Below are 20,205 nucleotides of genomic sequence, written 5' to 3' on the forward strand. Positions count from 1 at the left end.
ATAAATGTCAGTATATAGGTGCACTAACATTTCAGTGACGGCTGATTTAACGGTGGAGATCCGAGTTTCTGCTGATGTATTAGTATTCTTACACACAATGATTAATACATTGTGGTAAGATAAATTAAATTATACTGTCAAATATATTATTATTAAAATATATTCCTCAAGAATGTGATCGTTCTGTAAAAAAAACTAAAAAACTCGTGTGACGGAAGTGGAACTCGGATGTAAATAAAGAACAAAATCACTTCCGGTTCAAGTCTGCATTAACCCAAGTGGGCTCAGTTACTGATGTGCTAAACACGTCTGGATTAAAGAAGAGCCGAGAATCTGATCCAATCCCCAGGACACCGAAGAGACGACATGGCCACCACCATCAGCACTCAGCGGGGACAGGTACCGGTACCGTTAAACAGGGGCTCTGCGTCACGTCAGCTGGAGAGTCCTGGGCAGCAGCTAGGCGGAACTAGCCTCGACTGCTAATGAACAAACTTCTGTATTAAACGGCAACAAACAGTAGCACGCAACCTGTACGACACTGACACCGTCACCTACCGATAGCGAGGACATGTAGCAACGAGCTAATGTTAGCTTAGCTTAGTTTAACTACAGTAATAGTCTCTGGGATTAGCGTTAACGTCAATAAAACGCTACAGCAGCTCGCGCACGGATTAAGTTGCCAATTAAATACCCGGATGACAAACACAGACAACAACAACTAATACAAGTGATCAAACTACCGAGCGTGACTGTTAACGAACGTCGCTTTCAGACTGTAGGTAACGTTAACGAAGAGAAGCCAAAAAGTAGTCGAGTAACGCGACTGATGGAAGTGGAAGTAGGCCTAGTAGTCATAGAGACACCCGAGTCCGCCTTCAAACGAGTCTCCTGTAAGAGTGACTGGAGAAGAACCGTCAGACTAAAGACTGACACGGTCCAGTTTATCTGTGAGTAATCCATTACACATGTGTAGTCCCAGTTCTCACACAGACGTCTCACACTAACGTTGCAGCATATACTGTGTATTTCTGTTATTACTAGTTTAGTATTAACACAACAGACACACTTCCTGCTTTCTGCAATCAGTCCACTGATGTACTGACCTCAGGTCAGCATGGAAGCATCAACAAACGTGAGGCCGAGGCTGCTCTTCCTCATCTTAATGTCCTGCTGTAGCTCAATCACCCAGTGAAAGAAATCACACCTTCTCCCAGTTCAGGCCTGAGTCCCTGTGTTAGTGGTTCTATCGTTGGCTCATGGAGGACCTTTGTGCACCGCTGTGTTCCTCTGTCTCTGGAGTGTTTCTGGATGTCTTCACATGTGCTTTCAGGTGTATGTCGGGGAACTTCCCCAGGAGTTCCTTCGGATCGCTCCCACACAGCAGCAGCAGCAGGTCCAGCTGGACGCTCAGGCTGCCAGGCAGCTGCAGTTTGGAGGCTCACTGGGCACCGTAGGGCGACTCAGCATCACTGTGGTCCAGGTGAGCGTACCTCAGCTCTGCTGTTAGAAATACAGCGGCGTCTTATTTTAATATTTCTGCCGATATGGATGATGTGATATAGGTCTCCTCCTGCCAAATTCAACACAGATTTGTTCCCTTTGTAGAATGATCAGGGATCGGTGACTAGAAAGCAATAATGCGATCTCCTGGTCGCATATTTTTCCAGAGGCGAGTTGAACTGTGACGGTAGCCAGATGGAATGTATCACCTAAGTGAAACCTCCGTGTTCGTGTTTCCCTAAAGGCCAAGTTGGCTAAAAACTACGGCATGACTCGGATGGATCCGTACTGTCGGATCCGACTGGGCTACGCAGTCTACGAAACGCCGACCGCTCACAACGGAGCCAAGAACCCGCGCTGGAACAAGGTGATCCAGTGCACCATACCTCCTGGGGTGGACTCCTTCTATCTGGAGATCTTTGATGAGGTGAGGAGCTGGAGAGGGTTGGTCTCTACACAGACAAGTGGACCAGAAACAGGAAGTGTTTTTTAAATGATTGTTCTACTGTTTGACTACTAGTAGACCTACGCTAAAGGTTATAGGAGTAGTAATAATCCAAAAGACAGTACTGGTCTGAACAGAACTGAACGTTAGGGTTAGAGTCTTATTATGACTTCAGATTATTACCTTGTTGAAAACCTGTGCACTGACAAATGAAGAAACACTTTTCATCTGTTCATGTCATGGACCTTTTGTAATTCATGACCTCAGTTTGTCAGATGATACGTGGATAAGCCCTGTCATGAATATTACATCATGTATTACACATGTATCAGTCATTTAAATGTCACTGTATCTCAAGCATTCTACTGCGCTTCATGTTGCCTCCGTCACAGAGTCAGAAAAGCTGTGAAAGACAAATATGAATGTAGAAGCGTCAGACAGTTGTGAAGTGTGCAGCAGGCTTAGTCGTAGACACTGACCTCTAGTGGCAGGTAGTGTGTTACTACAGTGACTGGGTTTGAAGTCAGCCACGTCTGTTCTACAGACCACAGCTTCAGGTTCAGGGGACATGTCCTGCTCCAGACAGCAGACTGCCGCTAATGACAGAGCAACTGTTTTTTGTCTCCATCCAGAGAGCGTTCTCCATGGACGACAGGATAGCGTGGACTCATGTCACCGTCCCTGAAGGCCTGAGGGAGGGCAGCGTGGTGGACGAGTGGTTCAGCCTCAGCGGCCGGCAGGGCGACGACAAGGAGGGCATGATCAACCTGGTGATGTCTTTCGCTGTGAGTAGATGCATGCTGGGTGTGGATGTTCATCCTAAAGTCCTCCTGGACCACTCGATGTGTGACCCGTCACGGGACATGGACCCGTCTAGTCTGTGTCATATCTCTTCACATTTACATGTGGGTATAATGAAGTTGTTTTCTAGAACACTGTGTACAAATACTGTGTTACACATAAAAGTACTGCATTCAAACGGTCACGTTAAGTGAAAGTATCGGCATCAAAGTATACTTTAAGTACCAAAAGTATGAGTATAGTCGTGATGCAGAATGATGTGTATTCATGGTAGGCCTACATCAGCACGTTGTACTTATTGAGGCATTCATGTGTTCAGAGCTTTAATGTTGCAGCTGCTAAAGGGTGGAGCTCATTTTGACGACTTTATTAATAACTAGGTTATATTACGACATCGTTCTCATCATTCTACACATTTGTTCTCATTAATGCTCATATGGAGCGTTTTGAACATGAGCAGATATCTTACTGAAACACATGAGCTCTGGAAGTCTAGAGGATTATGAATGAATGAAAGACGCAACAGAGGAGGGAAGAGTAAACACGCTACACACACGTGTGTGTGTTTACTGCAGGAGTAGCATTACATGAGACATGTTGATCTACACATGCTGAGTACAGCTCTGAAGCTCTGCTTCTTCTTCTTCTTCTGCTTCTTCTGTGGGTCAGTCCTTACCAGCAGGGATGATGACTCAGCCTGTGGTCCTAATGCCCTCTGTGTATCAGCAAGGAGTAGGATATGTGCCCATTGCAGGTCAGACAGACACACACACACACACACACACACACACACACACACACACACACACACACACACACACACACACACACACACACACACACACACACACCTTGAGTGTGCTTCATTAAACTGCTTACATCAGCAGTGTGTGTCCTGTGTTGCTAGGCGTGCCTACGGTCTACAACCAGGGCATGGTGCCCATGGCGATGCCCGCGGCCGTGCCAGCTGTTGGGGGCCAGGGGCCCCTGTGCAGCGAGGAGGACCTGAAGGCTCTGCAGGACATGTTCCCCAACCTGGATCAAGAGGTGGTCCGCACCGTGCTGGACGCACAGCAGGGCAACAAGGACGCTGCCATCAACTCTCTGCTGCAGATGGCTGAGGAGCTCTAACTGCAGAGCACACACACACACACACACACACACACACACACACACACACTCACACTCACACATGCATGCACACAGACACGCTCACACACACACACACACACACACACACACACACATATGCATGCACACAGACATATAAAACAGTTGTGAGACTGTCCACTCTTTGTGCGCACACTCACACACTCACACACTCACACACAGACTCACACACAGACTCAAAGCTCACCCACACACTGCAGTCATATCTGAGCTCCCTAGTCTCCTCAGAGATGTTTCCTCTCCTCAGTGACTTTTGGTTTAACATGATATCAACAGCAGATGTACTTGGGGACACTGGGTCAGGATGATTGAGGTTCATATCACCCAGCTGGTCCCAGGGTTTGAGCTGCTGCGAGTTCATCTTCTGTTGTCTTTAATGTTCTGTCCGTAGTAACCTGCAGTGAACTTCTACTGTTTCATATGTTGCTGTAAAGATGTCCAGTGCATTCCAGATCTGACAGATTATAATCGATGTATTAAATTATATAGAGTTGTCTACGGCGATGAGCGTGACCTGAACGTCCATGTTCACTCGGCTGAGGAGGGATCTGAGGACTGTTGAAGCGATGTCCCGAGGAGACACTTTTTAAGAGAGTCTCTGATGTGATGCTCAGCGGGATGTGGTCTGTGGGGCTCTTGAGGACCTGGTACAGTGGACACCTGAAGGATTGATGTTGGTTGATGCTTCGTAGCTCGATGTAATGACGTCTTCTAACGTGTTTAGTCTCCGTGTTTTTACGATGCTTGTGGGTTACACCGTCTTGATTCTAATGTGCTGTATGCCAAAGGTTTCATTTTAGAGATGTCTTTTCGCTTGTGATTCCAAAACCATCATCATTTTATTCTGTCATGTGATTTTCAATTTATTAAATTAATAATTAATGTCAGCCCTGCGGTAGTTTGGAGACCTGTCCAGGGTGAACCCTGCCTTCCTCCAGAGACTGCTGGGATCTGAGGAGGACGAGCGGTGAAAGACCATGATGGATACATGAATAAATAGTTATTAAAGTGTTCATTTTGAAAGGTTCCTGTCAAAACCTGCAGGTGTTTAGTTATTCACATGACCGGTCTGAACCAGCCGGTGTGGTCAGACCGGTGCCAGAAGCAGCATCAGGACCAATAGAAGACTTTGTTACAGACGAGATGTCGATGCTAGTGAAAACAGCTTTTCGTCCTCATTCACCCAAGTGTCATGAGTCTACTTAGTAGACTAAGTCTACTTAGTCGTATAACTTAGTCGGGACTGTTCGGTGACCACACTGACTGAACACGTTTGAGTACAGGTAAGAGGTGAAAAGCCGACGTCACGTCAGATCCAGGTCAGTCTGACCCTCATCAACGAGTCAGCAAAATGAATGTCCTCTTCCATGAAGCAGTGTTTGAATAGCTGAGAACACCATCCAACTATGGCTACAGCAGTGTTGAACCAACGCCTTCTGGTCTCTGCTTCAACACTGAGCTCCACAAGACATTCACATCGCTTTAAAGTGACTGATCAGCCACAGGTCACAGTGAGAGGACTGGTTACAGTGGGACAGAGACAGAGTGGACTGGTCACAGTGGGACAGAGAGACAGAGTGGACTGGTTACAGTGGGACAGAGAGACAGAGTGGACTGGTTACAGTGGGACAGAGTGGACTGGTTACAGTGGGACAGAGAGACAGAGTGGACTGGTTACAGTGGGACAGAGTGGACTGGTTACAGTGGGACAGAGAGACAGTGGACTGGTCACAGTGGGACAGAGACAGAGTGGACTGGTTACAGTGGGACAGAGAGACAGTGGACTGGTCACAGTGGGACAGAGACAGAGTGGACTGGTTACAGTGGGACAGAGAGACAGTGGACTGGTCACAGTGGGACAGAGACAGAGTGGACTGGTTACAGTGGGACAGAGTGGACTGGTTACAGTGGGACAGAGACAGTGGACTGGTTACAGAGAGACAGTGGACTGGTTACAGTGGGACAGAGTGGACTGGTTACAGTGGGACAGAGAGACAGTGGACTGGTTACAGAGAGACAGTGGACTGGTTACAGTGGGACAGAGACAGAGTGGCCTGGTTACAGTGGGACAGAGAGACAGAGTGGACTGGTTACAGAGAGACAGAGTGGCCTGGTTACAGTGGGACAGAGACAGAGTGGACTTGGTCTGCTGAGCTCTCACTGCCTCAAACACGTTTTTAGCTCCTATGTTGAGAAACTGGGGTCTAGAAACAGGAGGTTACAGTTTAAGAACCACTTTTTAAACATCTTACACGGATGTTTTAGATTCTGTGGCTCCTGTCAGACCAGAGATAGTCTCAAGTCTAAGTCAAGTCTCAGGTCTCTTATGGTTGTCAGGTCATGTGGGCAATGATCTCTTTGTTGAACTAGCACAAACTACTGCTCAACAAATCAGTATAGATCCTCCTCACAACCCATCAGCATGCAGGCAGAGACTAGCTCCGTGTCTATGAAGCGATCACACTCTTTATTCCGTCACTATGTTCTCTAAAGCACTTCAATAAATCGTTGAACTCCATCATACTCCCTCAGACGGTATGATGGTTCCACATCAGACGCACTGCACAGCATCAGTAGCCTTCATGTTACCGTGTGGAACAAACGAGATAGAGACATCAGAGACATCACTTTATACACATGCAGATAAAAGCAGATGAACGGCAGCAAACATTCCACCCAATCGACGTCTACTCGTGCTTTGTGCTCTAACAGCTTCAACAGGAGTTAAAAAGACACCGTGAACATGAATAAGTAAGAAAACAGAAGTCGCACACAATCTACATACAGTCAGTATAAGATATTGCACTTAGAACACAGTATGTACAACGTGTTAGGATGCAGCACATCGATCAGCAGGGCAGTGTGGGGGGGGGACTAGAGTCCTCTGTTCTTCACGTCATATCAAAAGGGTTTTACAAAAGCTCCGGGTTGTCATGGTGGAGAACAGAGTGCCGTCGATGGACTGAAGCTCCACCGGTGACGTTTGACTACAATCACAACCCAGAACCTTCAACGTCTGCCACGACTTTGATCCCGACTTGTGTCTTCATATTTGACCCGACATCAATGTCGTACATTGAGCAACACCAGGAATTATGTTTGTTCTGGAGGATTCTGCAGTCCATGATCTGTGCCACTTCAGTGCAAGAAGCGTTCTATGCTTTCATGTAGTAAAGAGAGCTTGTGGAGGTGGAGGGGTGGAGCACATCTAACTTTCCTGCAGAGGACTGAAGTCTGTGACCCTAACCCTGACCAACAGGTTACCCCTATCCTTACCTGGATCCTGTCCTTACCTGGATCCTGTCCTTAGCTGGATCCTATCCTTACCTGGATCCTGTCCTTACCTGGATCCTGTCCTTAGCTGGATCCTGTCCTTAGCCGGATCCTGTCCTTACTTGGATCCTGTCCTTACCTGGATCTTATCCTTACCTGGATCTTATCCTTACCTGGATCCTGTCCTTACCTGGATCCTATCCTTACCTGGATCCTGTCCTTACCTGGATCCTGTCCTTACCGTCCTCGTCTAGATGGATGATCCCACCGTGGAACACCTTTCTATCTACTGGTTCATTCTAGTCTTAATCAGCTTTGCATCTTTGAGTCTTGGACTCTCATTTTTTGACCCTGGCTTTTAATCCCTCGACCACCACTTTGCCCAAACTCCAACCGTGGCGCTAGGAGGCCCCGCCCCAGTCAGGTTTGCCTTCGATGTCCCACCGCCTCCTGGATTTGTTTTCTCTCGTCTCTCTTTTCTACACGTTCTGGTTTGGGACTCCTGCTGGCTGAACGGGGTTCCACACGGTGCCGTAGCTCCTCTTTCTGGCTGCCTGTAGTCGATGGAGACTCTTTACTAACCCTAACCTGACGGAACCACGATCTTTACTAACCCTTTCTCAGAGTTGCCTATCCTTTAACCATACGTCAACCATTGCTGATGTTCCATCACCACCATCTTGTCCCGTCACGTCATTGCAACACAGAGAGTAGAACTAGATCCTCTCAGAAGTGTTGGCACTGAACGTAATCAGGGTTTTGCTGAATCGTCCAGTATCAACATTCCATCTGTGATGAGGTTTGTTCAACAGAACCACATTCTGAACTCTACAGTGGTTCTGTGCTGATGTTTGTGGGTCAATATCTTTAAATTGGAACATTGTCAGAGTGTCTACCGAACATTTAAAGCCTTTGAAGCATCAGAAGACACTGAAACACACGATCACTGATCACTGATGGTGAGGTTAACAGCTCCAGGGTGACACACTGTACCGCAGTAATGGAGGGAAAGTCAGGACTAGATTAAATGCTAGTTTTGATTAAATACTATTTGGGTCTTATTGTGCAGCTTTGGTCATTGGTATCATAATATCCAATAACAGTATTCAACCCTTACGGGTCACTTTCAGTGGTTTGGACAGTGCTCCCTTTACAAGCTCTCGTAGACGTAAGAAAACCGAATTGTGTTTTAATATTTTATATGACTAATTTTATAAAACAAAACAAAACTTCACAAATAAATAAAGAAAATATGTTTTAAAATGTGAAGCTGTTTTCATGAAGCTGATGATTTGATGGCTGATAACTCATAAAGGACAACACTGTTGTTTACAGGAGCAGTGGGACATTACAATACATGTGGCTGGGCCACCAACACATAGAATCAATGAATGTCACCATAAACTAAATGTTCAGTTTCTGCAGGAAAGTCCAAAAACTCCATTTGATCCACATGCGGAACACTCGTCCTTATATTAGGAGGTTGGGTCCACATTCTGAAAATAAAGCCCGTTCATCTTTCCAAGCTGCTTGGTTCCTTTAAAGCATGAACACAATGCACCGACTCCGGTCCAGTTTAAAAATGTGCATCCTTTCATAGATGGTGTCATTCGTCTCATGTCGACCACATGTTTTACACAATGTAGTGACCGCTCACTGCCACTGAGTGGAGTCTGGGTCTTGTGAACAGGACCCACAGCACCTCTGTTTGTACATATCCAGGTAGCACAGCTTCAGCCTCTTCACCACGCTGCAGTACTGGGTGGTGTCCTTACAGTCACCTGCATGAGAACACTCGGTAGAATCACGAAAGAACGCCTGATGTCACTGGTTAAAGACACTGATGACACACACACACACACACACACACACACACACACACACAGACACACACACACACACACACACACACAGACACAGACACACACACACACACACACACACACACACACACAGACACAGACACACACACACACACACACACACACACACACACACACACACACACACACACACAGACTTACTTCCACAGCTGGTGGTGTTGCAGTGCTGCCAGGTGGGGGGCTGCTGGAGCCAGGCGCAGTGCTGGTCGGCCAGAGTCCTGCCGCTCCTGCGGTGAACACAGTCCACCCTGCGAGACTGGAAGCCACTCCCACAGACGACGGTGCACGCCCGCCACGCAGCAGGACGCCACCGGACATCGCACAGGTCAGAGGAACAGTTGCGTGCCGACGTGGGCCTGAGAGACACAAGCTTCAGCTTTAGTGGAGCTCGGTCAAACCTGATCCACAGAGCAGGTTTAATGTGTTCTCTGGTAAAACCTGGAACCCCACGAAGAGTTTCAACAAGTTTTCGATAATTAGGGACAAATATTGTTGTTTATTGAAGGAATCGATCAACATTTTGGGAAAAACCTTTATTGTTTCTGCCCCATAAATCAGATGAGGTGAGCAGAGCTGGAGTCAGCGAGTTGGAGTTAAAAATGAAATAAATGAAATAAACCCTGTAGATTAAATCTAAAACTCATTCATTAGTCTGATGTAGATTGTTTAACGCATAAAAATATAAACGTTCAATTCAACACAATGAGTTAAAAACTGTCTATGAATAAATACTGTATATAAATAAATACTGTCTATGAATAAATACTGTCTATGAATAAATACTGTATATAAATAAATACTGTATATGAATAAATACTGTATATAAATAAATACTGTCTATTAATAAATACTGTCTATGAATAAATACTGTATATAAATAAATACTGTATATGAATAAATACTGTATATAAATAAATACTGTCTATTAATAAATACTGTCTATGAATAAATAATGTATATGAATAAATACTGTATATAAATAAATACTGTATATGAATAAATACTGTATATAAATAAATACTGTCTAGTAATAAATACTGTATATAAATAAATACTGTCTATGAATAAATACTGTCTATGAATAAATAATGTATATGAATAAATACTGTATATAAATAAATACTGTATATGAATAAATACTGTATATAAATAAATACTGTATATAAATAAATACTGTATATTAATAAATACTGTCTATGAATAAATACTGTCTATTAATAAATACTGTCAATGAATAAATACTGTCTATGAATAAATACTGTATATAAATAAATACTGTCTATGAATAAATACTGTCTATGAATAAATACTGTCTATTAATAAATACTGTATATAAATAAATTTTGTCTATGAATAAATTTATGAGTTGAAATAGTTTTTTAACGTTTTAACAAAATGTAAATCGAACCTTTAATTTATAAAATCTAGAGGTGACGTACTGGTGAACTTGGACAGCGCCGGGCTTGCGGTTTCCCCATTCCGCCTTCAGTTTTTATGCTAAGCTAGGCTAACCACATCCTGACTCCAGCTCAATACTTAACACACAGACAGGACATTGATATCAATGGTGTCATCTCACTCTTGTTGTAGCATTCAACAGGAATCCTGACATTCATACAGAACATCTCAAGCTAATCTCAACAAAACAGCGCTGGTCACTTTATTAGGTACACCTTTATAATCTGATGCAATCAGTACAGAAGCTCTGCCCCATAGCGGTGCAATGCTTACAATCCCGTGTGTGTTACCACTGTGCGAGAGGTGTTCTATTTCTAGAATGCTGATCTGATAGTAATCTAGTCACTAGTCTTATTGGTCTATTAATAATAATAATAACTGTGTTTGAACATACCTGTCTCTGAGATCACAGTCTGTGTACGAGGATCCGTTGGCGTGTTGGCAGAGGACAGACCTCTTCTGCAGAGTGGCAGTGGGGCCCAAACACCTCCCTGAACACTGCAATTGAGTAACACAGAATTGACACGTGATGCTACATTTTCTACATCGTGTAACAGACGCACACAATTCTGTGTCGGAGCGCATACCTTCCCCCACGCACCGGTCACCCAGGTGGGACAGTTATTGGCGGTGCACCGCTCGGAGTCCGTGGGCCGGCTCGTCCTCTCGCAGGCGCCGGCTGTCAGAGTCCTCACGGCGCCTCTGGCATCCAGCTGCTGACAGGAGACCTGCCTCCTCTTCCAGCCACCTCCACATGAGGCCGAACACTTCGCCCACTCTGACACCAACCAGCTGAGATGATGAGCAGACACGAGAAGAACACACAACAACATGGGAGATCGATCTGCTTTTTTGATTTGACTGCATACAGACACTGATACAACTGCTAGGCTGCTTCAATATATATGGAACTAAGTCATATTCAATGATATAATATGTAATAAAATGACATATCATTGTGATGTTGTGGAACTTTGCACGAGGAACTTCTCTCTAACTGGACCTTGTTGAATATGAATTGAAACCTGCCGTACTCCCTGTGCAGGAGGCGGCTTTGTGTCGACCTGGTGATGAAGTGTGTGAGTCAGAGTACCTGGGAGGGCAGTCCTGTCTGCTGCAGGGGACTGGGCCACTGATGGGTTTTGGTATGTGCCGACACATGGTGGGCTGAACGACCTTTCCAGCCAGACTGACGCAGTGAATCCTCCGCAGCCAAGTTCCTCTATTCCCACAAGAAGCACTGCATGTGGACCATTCTCCAAACCGCCAGCTTAACTCTGTGGACCCAAATGTGACCACCATCCAGAGCATGAAGGACACCGTACCGGAGAGAAGATGTCTGAACACCACAGGAGCCAAACGGCTCTAGTCACCATCCAGCTGAGGCAAAGTCCAGACAGCTGATGGAGGCACTACATGATGCATGATGGACTACGTTACTGTGAGGAAGGGTCAACACAACATTCTGATGGAACCCAATTGATTTTCTGTCCCTCTGCCAATTGTCCATCCACAGGGCAGATACACACACACACACACACACACACACACACACACACACACACACACACACACACACACACACACACTTCCCACATGCAATCAACGTAATGCTCACCTTCAATGTGAGCGTAGATCCAGGCGGACAGCGTTAGTCTGGTACTGTTGATCAGGGTCTGGCATCGGTACCGGCCTGAGAACTTAACCTGGAGCGTATTGACCTCAAGGACACGGCCTCCCACCAGCATCCTGTACTGCAGACCGTGACCCGGACCAAGACCCCCGGTCTGTTCTGGACTTGAAACCTCCTTCAGGGTCATGTTGTTGTAGTCCCACAGCACCGGCAGTTTGTGGTCAGCGAGGACTGGACACCCTTTAGAAAGACCCAAGCAGACTGAATGTAAAGAACTGTTGAAGATTCTGTTGACAGATTACTACTGTATTAATAAAGGGCTGCTCCTTAAAAACATGTGGGGATGTGGAGTTAGAGAGGAGTGAGCTTACTGGGCTACATTAGCCCTACTATGACACACACAAAACTGTGGGTGGTTGGGTTGCATTGTGGGAAATAGAGTTTTGACAAAGAGGAATATCGTGTGTTTAACTGTCCCGTTACTGTAGAGCATTGATACGTTGGTGGATGTGAGAGGAGCTTATTGAATTTGACATTTTCTAAGTAATGACTAAATAAGTCAAATCAAAATATCTGTAAACAATAAAAACAGGATGTAAGCCATAATGTAGCTTAATGACATACAAGTACAAATATTATAGAAAAGTCAATTTGATTTAGGCAGTGGAGAGAAGTAACTATATTTAGTCATCAGTTTTAGTCATTATAGAAACAGAAAACGATAATATAACAGATAACATGTGAATACACATTCACACTGTGCACCTGGTCTTACTTTATTTGACACAATACAAAAATAAATGTGTATGTATATATATATATATGTAAATATACATCATATGTGGAGGGCGAGGATGAGTTATGGACTCTCACAGCCTGAAGAAAGAATGTGTTCTGGAGTCTGGAGGTTCAGCAGCTGATACTTCTGTGTCTCTGTCAGAGGGCAGCAGGTGAACAGGTTAGTCTGGGTGGTTTTGTCTGTTAATATCCTTTAAGCTCTTCACAGACTCTTCTTCTCATCAAGCTCACTGGTGCTCAGTAGATGGGTACAGAGCCTCCTGTCCTGGTCCCATGTCAGTTTGTAGTGTTTCCAGTCAGGATGCTTTCTATTGCTCCTCTGTAAAAGTTGGCTTCTTCTTCCTAACGTTCCTTCAGAAGTAGAGCCGCTTATAAGCAGGATGGAGATGTGGGATTTCAGTAAAACAGTTAGCCTCAGTCTCATTTCACCAGACATTAGCTAGGAGCAGACTTGGTTGTGGATAAACTCAGGACCGGCTCCGTTCCGCTCCTTCTGGGTCGATCACACAGCTTCTGATGACGTTTTGTTCGGCCGGTCTGGCTGAGTCCTCCGAAGATTTTGTGGGCTTCTGGGAGTTTGTCCACATCCTGGTCAGCCTTGAACGGGATCTCTCTGCAAGAGATGTGTGAGGCCGCAACCTGGGAGTCTTCATGTACCTTCGCCATTACCACGTCAGCGTGGCCGCTCCTCACGCTACGTCAGCGGCAGTCCTGTCAACGGCTTCCCTTCCGTCCCTGCGGTGATTCCTGGTGACCTTGCTGGTATAAGTCCAGTGCTAAAGCACCGCCATCTGGCAGTCATCCAGAATTCATAGAACCGTAGTTACATTCGTAACTCTTGCTTCATGTACCCAGATTATCTGGCTTCATGGCATTAAAATGGAAGTGAATGTGTCGAGTTTGTCTGCTATTGTTTGAACATGAGGATGTGCAGGACGTGTGCTTGTTGGAGTACCTATACGCAGAACGTCTCCAGGCTTGATAAAGACACTCGTTCCACGGTGTGACGCCATGAGGACCCTTCTTTTGTTCAGCTCCTGTGAGACTGGAACTACCCTGCTCCCCCCAGCAGGGTGTTGACCTGAGTACACACAAACACACACATTCACACCAAAGAGTTATTCCAGATAAAAGCTATGATCAAAATGAACAGCTTCTCCTCATCTGATAAAACCTTTGGTACTTGTGTGTGAACCCACCAGAGACCTGCAGGACGGTAGCGGCGGTGGACTTTCCGACGGCGTTGGAGGCGGTGCACGAGTAGTGGCCTTGGTTGTGCAGAGAAACATTTCTGATCCACAGTGAGCCAGAGGGCAGGGAAACAGCAGTGGCCCCTAACGGTCCGTTCCTTCTGTTCCACGTCACTGTGGGCGGAGGAACGCCTGACAGACAGAACGGAGGGACCAATAAAAAGGATGGGTAACACTTTATGTTACAGTGTCTTGATGATTAGATACTCACTGGATTAGACAAGTACAGTATGTAAGTACAGGATTTCTATAGATACAGTTCTACCTTCTAAGTGAAAGTCACTTCATCACATACCTGATGCAGAAGGAGGTACAGGCTGAGCCAGCCCCCCTTTCATGTCACCTATGTACCCCTGAATGCATGTTTGATACCTCCGCACTCTTTCCTTCCATCACTGAAAACAAACGCTTGCAAAAGTTTTTTATTCACCTGTGTTTTTCGAGCCAGCGGTCACTACCTGACTTGATTAATGAGTGACACCACTCCATCTGATTTCATTGCTGCATATTTCCTTGTGACACAGAAGGTGGAGCCGCTCATTCTGTCCACAAAGTCACGACACAGAACCCCACCATGACGGGCCAGCACCTCAAGGGTCCTGCCCCCGCCACGAGTAGGTCAGTGAGAGGCTCATTTCATGCAGTCCAATCGAGTCTATCAAGTGAGGAAATATGCTTGTTCTTCATTTGGGTGAAGCGGCCCTCTAAAAGAAACACTTTGAATGTATTACTTGTTATTGAGGCCTACCAGTAGCGGGGCAGTCCAGAGTGAGGTTGGCTCCAGGGCGAACGCTGACTCGTCCCCCAACCGTGGACCTCAAGCTGTGGCCCGACACCAGCCCCAGGTCTGAAACGTTCCTCCAGGACACTGCGATGGCTGGTGGCTCTGAAGTTCACAGATGGAGAAGGACCATCAGCCACTGCTGCGTGTCATGTAATCTCTTTTGCAGTGCTTCTGTCATTTGTGTGTTATTTTGTTTGTGCACGTTTTTTAAGTACACCTTATGCAGAAGAACGTTTTTATTCATTGATTCATCATTTTATTTCCCCCCCTGCAGTCAATACATCCTACAGTGTGTGTGCTGTATGTGTTTGAAATGTATTACCGTGACAGAAAAATGAGTAATAATAATGAAACGTAAGACATCTAAGACAAAGGACACACCTGCCACCAGCAGCTGAGACGTCTCTGAGTCTGAGCCGTGTGTGTTGGTAGCGGTGCACTCGTACTGGCCTCCGTCAGACCCTCTGGGCTGAAGGATGTGGAGTCCTCCGGAGCGATCCCAGGACACCCTGCAGACAGACGGGGAAGATGTGGTTTTAGGACCAAACAAGTAGCAGTACTTTCTGAGAGGTAGAACTTCTACAGATGAGGGACTCGTACGTTATTTTAGATGAGGACTTAAATGTTGAGGCGCAAACCGAGAGACAAACAGAGACCTATAGGTTCAGGAGGAGCTGTCAAAAATGTGAAATCTAGTCAGGCTGACTAGAACATATGGAGCTGGACCTGTGTGTCAGATTTCAAGTTAATTGGACTTCTTTCACAACATAACCTTTTGGGCTTTATGGCTGCTCACAGTCAGTCCACAGTCCAGAGACCGTCAGAGACCGTTTTGAGGGACGATGGTGGTCAGCAAGACCTGGACTTGTTGAGTAAGGTCTGTGTAAAAGCACTGTCTCTGGAGTGATCGATGGGCCTCCATAAGCAGCTGCCTACTCCCACGACGGACCGTGTTTAATGGTGGACGACACAACAGCTACTGTTGATGGTTGTGTTTTTCAAACATAGACTGTGTACAGAGATCTTTATACAGTCTGTGGTTTATACAGTCACTGACTGATAGCCAGCTCAGCAACATCTCCACTGACTGGACTGATGTGTGTTTATCTGAGCAGACATGCAGATGAGTTTCTGAAATATGAAACCCATATCCTCATGGGACTTCTTTGTTTTGATTTTGACTGATTATGACACAGAGTTCACTGAAAGTATGCTGTCTAGGGTTATATTATTTGGCATATATGACATCATGATGAAAATACACTCATTTGACCGGTGCGTCAGCAGCTCCAGCATGTTACCTGTCAGTGAGCCGCAGCAGAGCTCCATCTTTGGTCCAGCTGATGTTGGGAGGAGGGAAGCCCTGTGCAGGACAGCGTACGGTCAGTGATCGGGTCGTGTTGGTGAGGAGGGCGTCGTGTCCAACGCTGATGTTGATGTTCTTCTGAGGAGCCAGAGGATGGGTCTGCTGCTGTCTGATGATCACTGGTCTATTCACATGTGTTTCCAGTGAAGAGCGCTCTGACCAGTTGGGCAGTCTGTCTGTGAGACAAATCAGAAACAAACGCAACATGAAGCTCAATCCCTACATTCAACACCAAGAGAAATACGCTGGTTTGCAAATAACATAAACAGATAGTGTCCTTATATTAAGTGATCCTATTTAACCCATTACATGTTCATGTTGTTCTTTATTAACCAAGATGACAGTGTGTGTAAGTATGCTTATGTAATAATAAGATGCAGAATGCTGTTCACGTTCACTTACTTTCATTTATGTCGGTGACTTAGACAACGTAACAAACGAGGGAAACATCTACTTCCTGTCAGAATACGGCTGCCGTTTTAAACAGACTGTATTCTGACAGGAAGTAGATGTTTCCCTCGTAACATGATGTAGTTCAATGGGAATGTATTTTATTAGGAGACAGGGTTGCTGTCAAAGTTAAAACATGTAGTTCTAGTAAACTGTGTCAGTGTGTGACGCTGAAGGACGTTAGAGCAACAGAGCTTTTCAAATGAAAACAGTAAATGAACTGCAGAGCTGCTGATCATTCTCTTGGGGTCCATCAATACATAATGTAACTGAAGACATAAAGACACCCATTGAAAGGAGAATAAGAAGAGTATCTCATCTTCAAAGGTAAACACACTGCACGGCAGAGGCCGCTCTTATGATCTCATAATTACCTTTAGCTGGTCCTCCTCCTCCTGTAGTTCTGGTCCAGAGCTGGGCAGCAGACATGTGGGTCAGCAGTGAGGAGATGAGTTGTGAGGCCTGCTCCTGCTGGATCTCTCCTCGATCAGCCTTCAGGGTGATATTAATCAGCCTCTCCTCCACCTGTGGCTGCAGCAAGGCCTCCTGGACACCAGGGGGCAGCAGTGACACACTAACTCCAGGCCATGCCAGCTCCATGCCCGAGTGGTGCCTATGGCAACTAGGCAGCATGTCCTCCCATTGGGGAGGACTGGCAGTAGACAGCCTGCCAGTAGACTTGCTGTCACTACCGATAAGCTGGAGGGTGAGGATGTCTGAGGCGGGTCCAGCGACACACTTGTACACCCCGATGTCCTCTGCTGACAGAAATTGGATCTTCAGAGAGCCAAATTTGGTGACGCCCAGGTGTTTGGAGCTGGGGAGGGGGCGTCCGTCTTTGAGCCAGCGGATGTAGGCTTTGGGGAACCTTCTGACGGGGCATTTGATGACTAGGGAGGTGTTGGGTAGGAGGTAGGCGTGGCCACCGACAGTCAGGTGGAGGCGCTTCTCCTTGCGAGTTTGGATGTAGATTTTGTGCAAATCCACGAGCAGTGGACACTGTTTGACCCCCCCCTCGTAGCCTCTGGTCTTTGGTGGACGTCTCACCGTCTGCCTAACTTGGTTCTTCAACAGAACCTTCTGGTTTTCTTTGGGTCTCGTCTCTTGCTCTGTTGTAGGTAAGAGGAAAGTGAGAGGTTCATTTCTTTAATGCAGACAATCATTTTACAAATGAATGGATGGATCTGTAGACAGAAGTCAATAAAAGGAGAAGGAGAAATTCAACTGTTCCAACATTGAAATGACGTCCTTGAGTTTTTGAGTTACCCGACAGTGAAGGTCTACTTCAAATGTGTTGAATTATGGTTTGAAAAATGGGTGAGCAATTATTACTGGATGGATAGGCCTGCTTAAAACACGAGTGGAGATACTTCCATACAGACCATCCACTTTCAAGGATTTTAATCAATTTCTGCATTTTACTACTCCTGTATTTATTTCTTAAACTGCACTGCACTGTTTTTAGCTTTTTAGAGTTTGAATAATGTTTCAATGAATGTTCTTAATTGTTTTTAAATCTCCTTTTCTTTTGCCTCATGTTTTGATGCTTTTAATGGTTTTATGTGAAGCACTTTGAATTGCCTTGTTGTTGAAATGTGCGGTACAAATACACTTGCCTTGCTTTAATCATTGACTGAAATAACTGACAGCATGACTTTCAGGATAAGTGCACAGTCAGCACAAATGGTATGCAGAAATGGCGGTAAAGTCATTTTGTGTTTTGAGGGTGAAGGGCAGTGAATCGATCCCTTAGGAAGCGACGTGGAGCTGCTGCTGCGTTACTCTGTTGTTGAACGAGGAGGAGGAGGAGGAGGAGGAGGATGTAGTTCACCATCATTAGACATTGCAAATATCAATGTTCGGCATTAAAACAGGAAGTCAGTGGTGAAACAATAAAGCCTGCCTCTTCTTCTTTTGTGAAGAGAGACAGACTGACTCTTTGGAGGACATGCTACTTGATTATGGGGTCAGATCAGTCTCAATAGAAATGAATGCACATATATAAAGTACTCAAAAATGATCTGAATGCATGTAAATACAGTTATCATGACATATGAACTAAAAGTTATTGTGTGCATTCATTCATATTTAGACTAATCTAACCACACAGCTGACTGTCATGTGAACATATAATACATAAAGGTAGAACAACATGTGCGTGTGTGTGTGTGTGTGTGTGTGTGTGTGTGTGTGTGTGTGTGTGTGTGTTCTCACTGGGACAGGCCATCATGCGGCAGGTCCGTACGAGTGGTGGGGAGGGCAGCCCTGAGCACCGCTGCCTGCCCAGCGTCACCTGGTCGCCGGCGGCTGTCCACTGGCGGCACAGCGGCTCCCTGCGCTGGATCCCCAAACCACAGGACACCGAGCACTGCAGAGAGGACAGAGAGGACAGAGTGGACAGAGTGGACAGAGCAGCAGGAGTGTTTGACTCATTCTACATGTCAAAGTGAATATATCTTCTGTAACGCCTGTATAAATCATGAGCCATCAGTGCTTTCATGAAAGTCATCCAGGTGACGGTCAACATGAGAGGACACCAAATATAAAATCAATCCTAATGCTAAGATCACGTTCATGTTTTCAGGTCCATGTTTTTGTATTTTCAGGATGCTTGTTTTGAAAAAGCATCGTAACAGAAAGTGGGTTCATTTCTGTAGCGAGCAAGCTAACTGCTAACACACTAGCTCTGAAAGCTAGCTGGCTAGCTGGCCCATTTCTACCGCTGCTAACCTATCCTCCAGAACTCAATGCTCAAGTCTCTCAATGAGCATTCATGGAGCAGGTTGGCCTCAAACTGTGATTCTCTCGGTACCCCTTCAGCTACAGCTTTGCACTTGTCAGGTGTGACCGTAGACATATTGAGGAATTAGCCCCAGTGGGTTTGAAGCCTCGAGTTCGGCTTTTCTACTGGCACTACCTTGGATGTGGGCCGTCCATATCTTGGCTTTTTGCAAACAGTGAACGGAGGTGACCATGTTTGGATGCCACACCCAAAAGCACACCCTGCTTTATTGCCTATATTTACTCTGAATGGGACTATTATTTACATTTTCTGTTAGACTTCCATACAACTTCTTTTTGCAGCCAGAGGAGTCGCTCCCCTGGTAGCCAGTAGAGAGAATGCAATTTTGAGGCATTTTCGCAAATCGGGTTTACTTTCGTAACAAAGCTACTGGGTCAGGTTGTGGCCACACAACTTGTGCCAAGTTTAGGAGATTTGGGCGTTAAGTATGTAAGTTGCAAAACAAAAGTAAAGTAAAAGAAGTCAGCATTGAAGTGGTTTCACCGGCGACCAAAACAGTGATGAAAGTTCTACGTTTTTCTTTTTTTAACCATGGGGCAGAATTGCCAGAAGTTCCAGTTTCACTTGAGGTCTCTATAAGTAAACAGT

The 20,205-nt window shown here is 45.6% G+C and overlaps 2 protein-coding genes across 3 annotated transcripts in view; one reads left to right on the forward strand and one right to left on the reverse strand.

Moving 5' to 3' along the window:
• The first annotated feature begins 250 nt into the window (after positions 1 to 250).
• tollip (toll interacting protein) lies at positions 251 to 4,932 on the forward strand. The gene is made up of 6 exons (XM_068710688.1): positions 251 to 399; positions 1,334 to 1,483; positions 1,748 to 1,930; positions 2,581 to 2,733; positions 3,419 to 3,503; positions 3,657 to 4,932. The coding sequence occupies exons 1-6, from the start codon at positions 367 to 369 to the stop codon at positions 3,878 to 3,880; spliced, it is 828 nt and encodes a 275-aa protein (XP_068566789.1). The 5' UTR covers positions 251 to 366; the 3' UTR covers positions 3,881 to 4,932.
• Positions 4,933 to 6,386: 1,454 nt separating this feature from the next.
• The window catches only part of adamtsl3 (ADAMTS-like 3), a 128,003-nt gene continuing 114,184 nt past the window's right edge, over positions 6,387 to 20,205 (reverse strand). For both annotated transcript variants that reach the window (XM_068710686.1, XM_068710685.1), the window contains exons 20-32: positions 19,029 to 19,182; positions 17,189 to 17,923; positions 16,300 to 16,540; positions 15,380 to 15,507; positions 14,963 to 15,100; positions 14,164 to 14,346; positions 13,920 to 14,045; positions 12,152 to 12,406; positions 11,627 to 11,810; positions 11,121 to 11,325; positions 10,928 to 11,031; positions 9,217 to 9,431; positions 6,387 to 8,973 (exon numbers count right to left, since the gene is read on the reverse strand). In XM_068710686.1, the coding sequence (XP_068566787.1) occupies positions 8,846 to 8,973; positions 9,217 to 9,431; positions 10,928 to 11,031; positions 11,121 to 11,325; positions 11,627 to 11,810; positions 12,152 to 12,406; positions 13,920 to 14,045; positions 14,164 to 14,346; positions 14,963 to 15,100; positions 15,380 to 15,507; positions 16,300 to 16,540; positions 17,189 to 17,923; positions 19,029 to 19,182 (2,796 nt within the window). In that variant the 3' untranslated portion in view covers positions 6,387 to 8,845. The remainder of the gene's footprint in view (positions 8,974 to 9,216; positions 9,432 to 10,927; positions 11,032 to 11,120; positions 11,326 to 11,626; positions 11,811 to 12,151; positions 12,407 to 13,919; positions 14,046 to 14,163; positions 14,347 to 14,962; positions 15,101 to 15,379; positions 15,508 to 16,299; positions 16,541 to 17,188; positions 17,924 to 19,028; positions 19,183 to 20,205) is intronic.

Source organism: Cebidichthys violaceus, unplaced genomic scaffold (genome assembly GCF_023349555.1).
Source record: "Cebidichthys violaceus isolate CVI_PGR_0920_01 unplaced genomic scaffold, fCebVio1.0.p SCAF_16, whole genome shotgun sequence".
NCBI classification, from domain to species: domain Eukaryota; kingdom Metazoa; phylum Chordata; class Actinopteri; order Perciformes; family Stichaeidae; genus Cebidichthys; species Cebidichthys violaceus.

Bases quoted from the DNA above. Each gene is read 5' to 3' on its own strand.
- tollip (XM_068710688.1), top strand. From the start codon at position 367: ATGGCCACCACCATCAGCACTCAGCGGGGACAG. The intron at 1,931-2,580 runs GTGAGGAGCTGG...GTCTCCATCCAG, and splicing joins ATCTGGAGATCTTTGATGAG to AGAGCGTTCTCCATGGACGA. The intron at 2,734-3,418 runs GTGAGTAGATGC...TCTGTGGGTCAG, and splicing joins ACCTGGTGATGTCTTTCGCT to TCCTTACCAGCAGGGATGAT.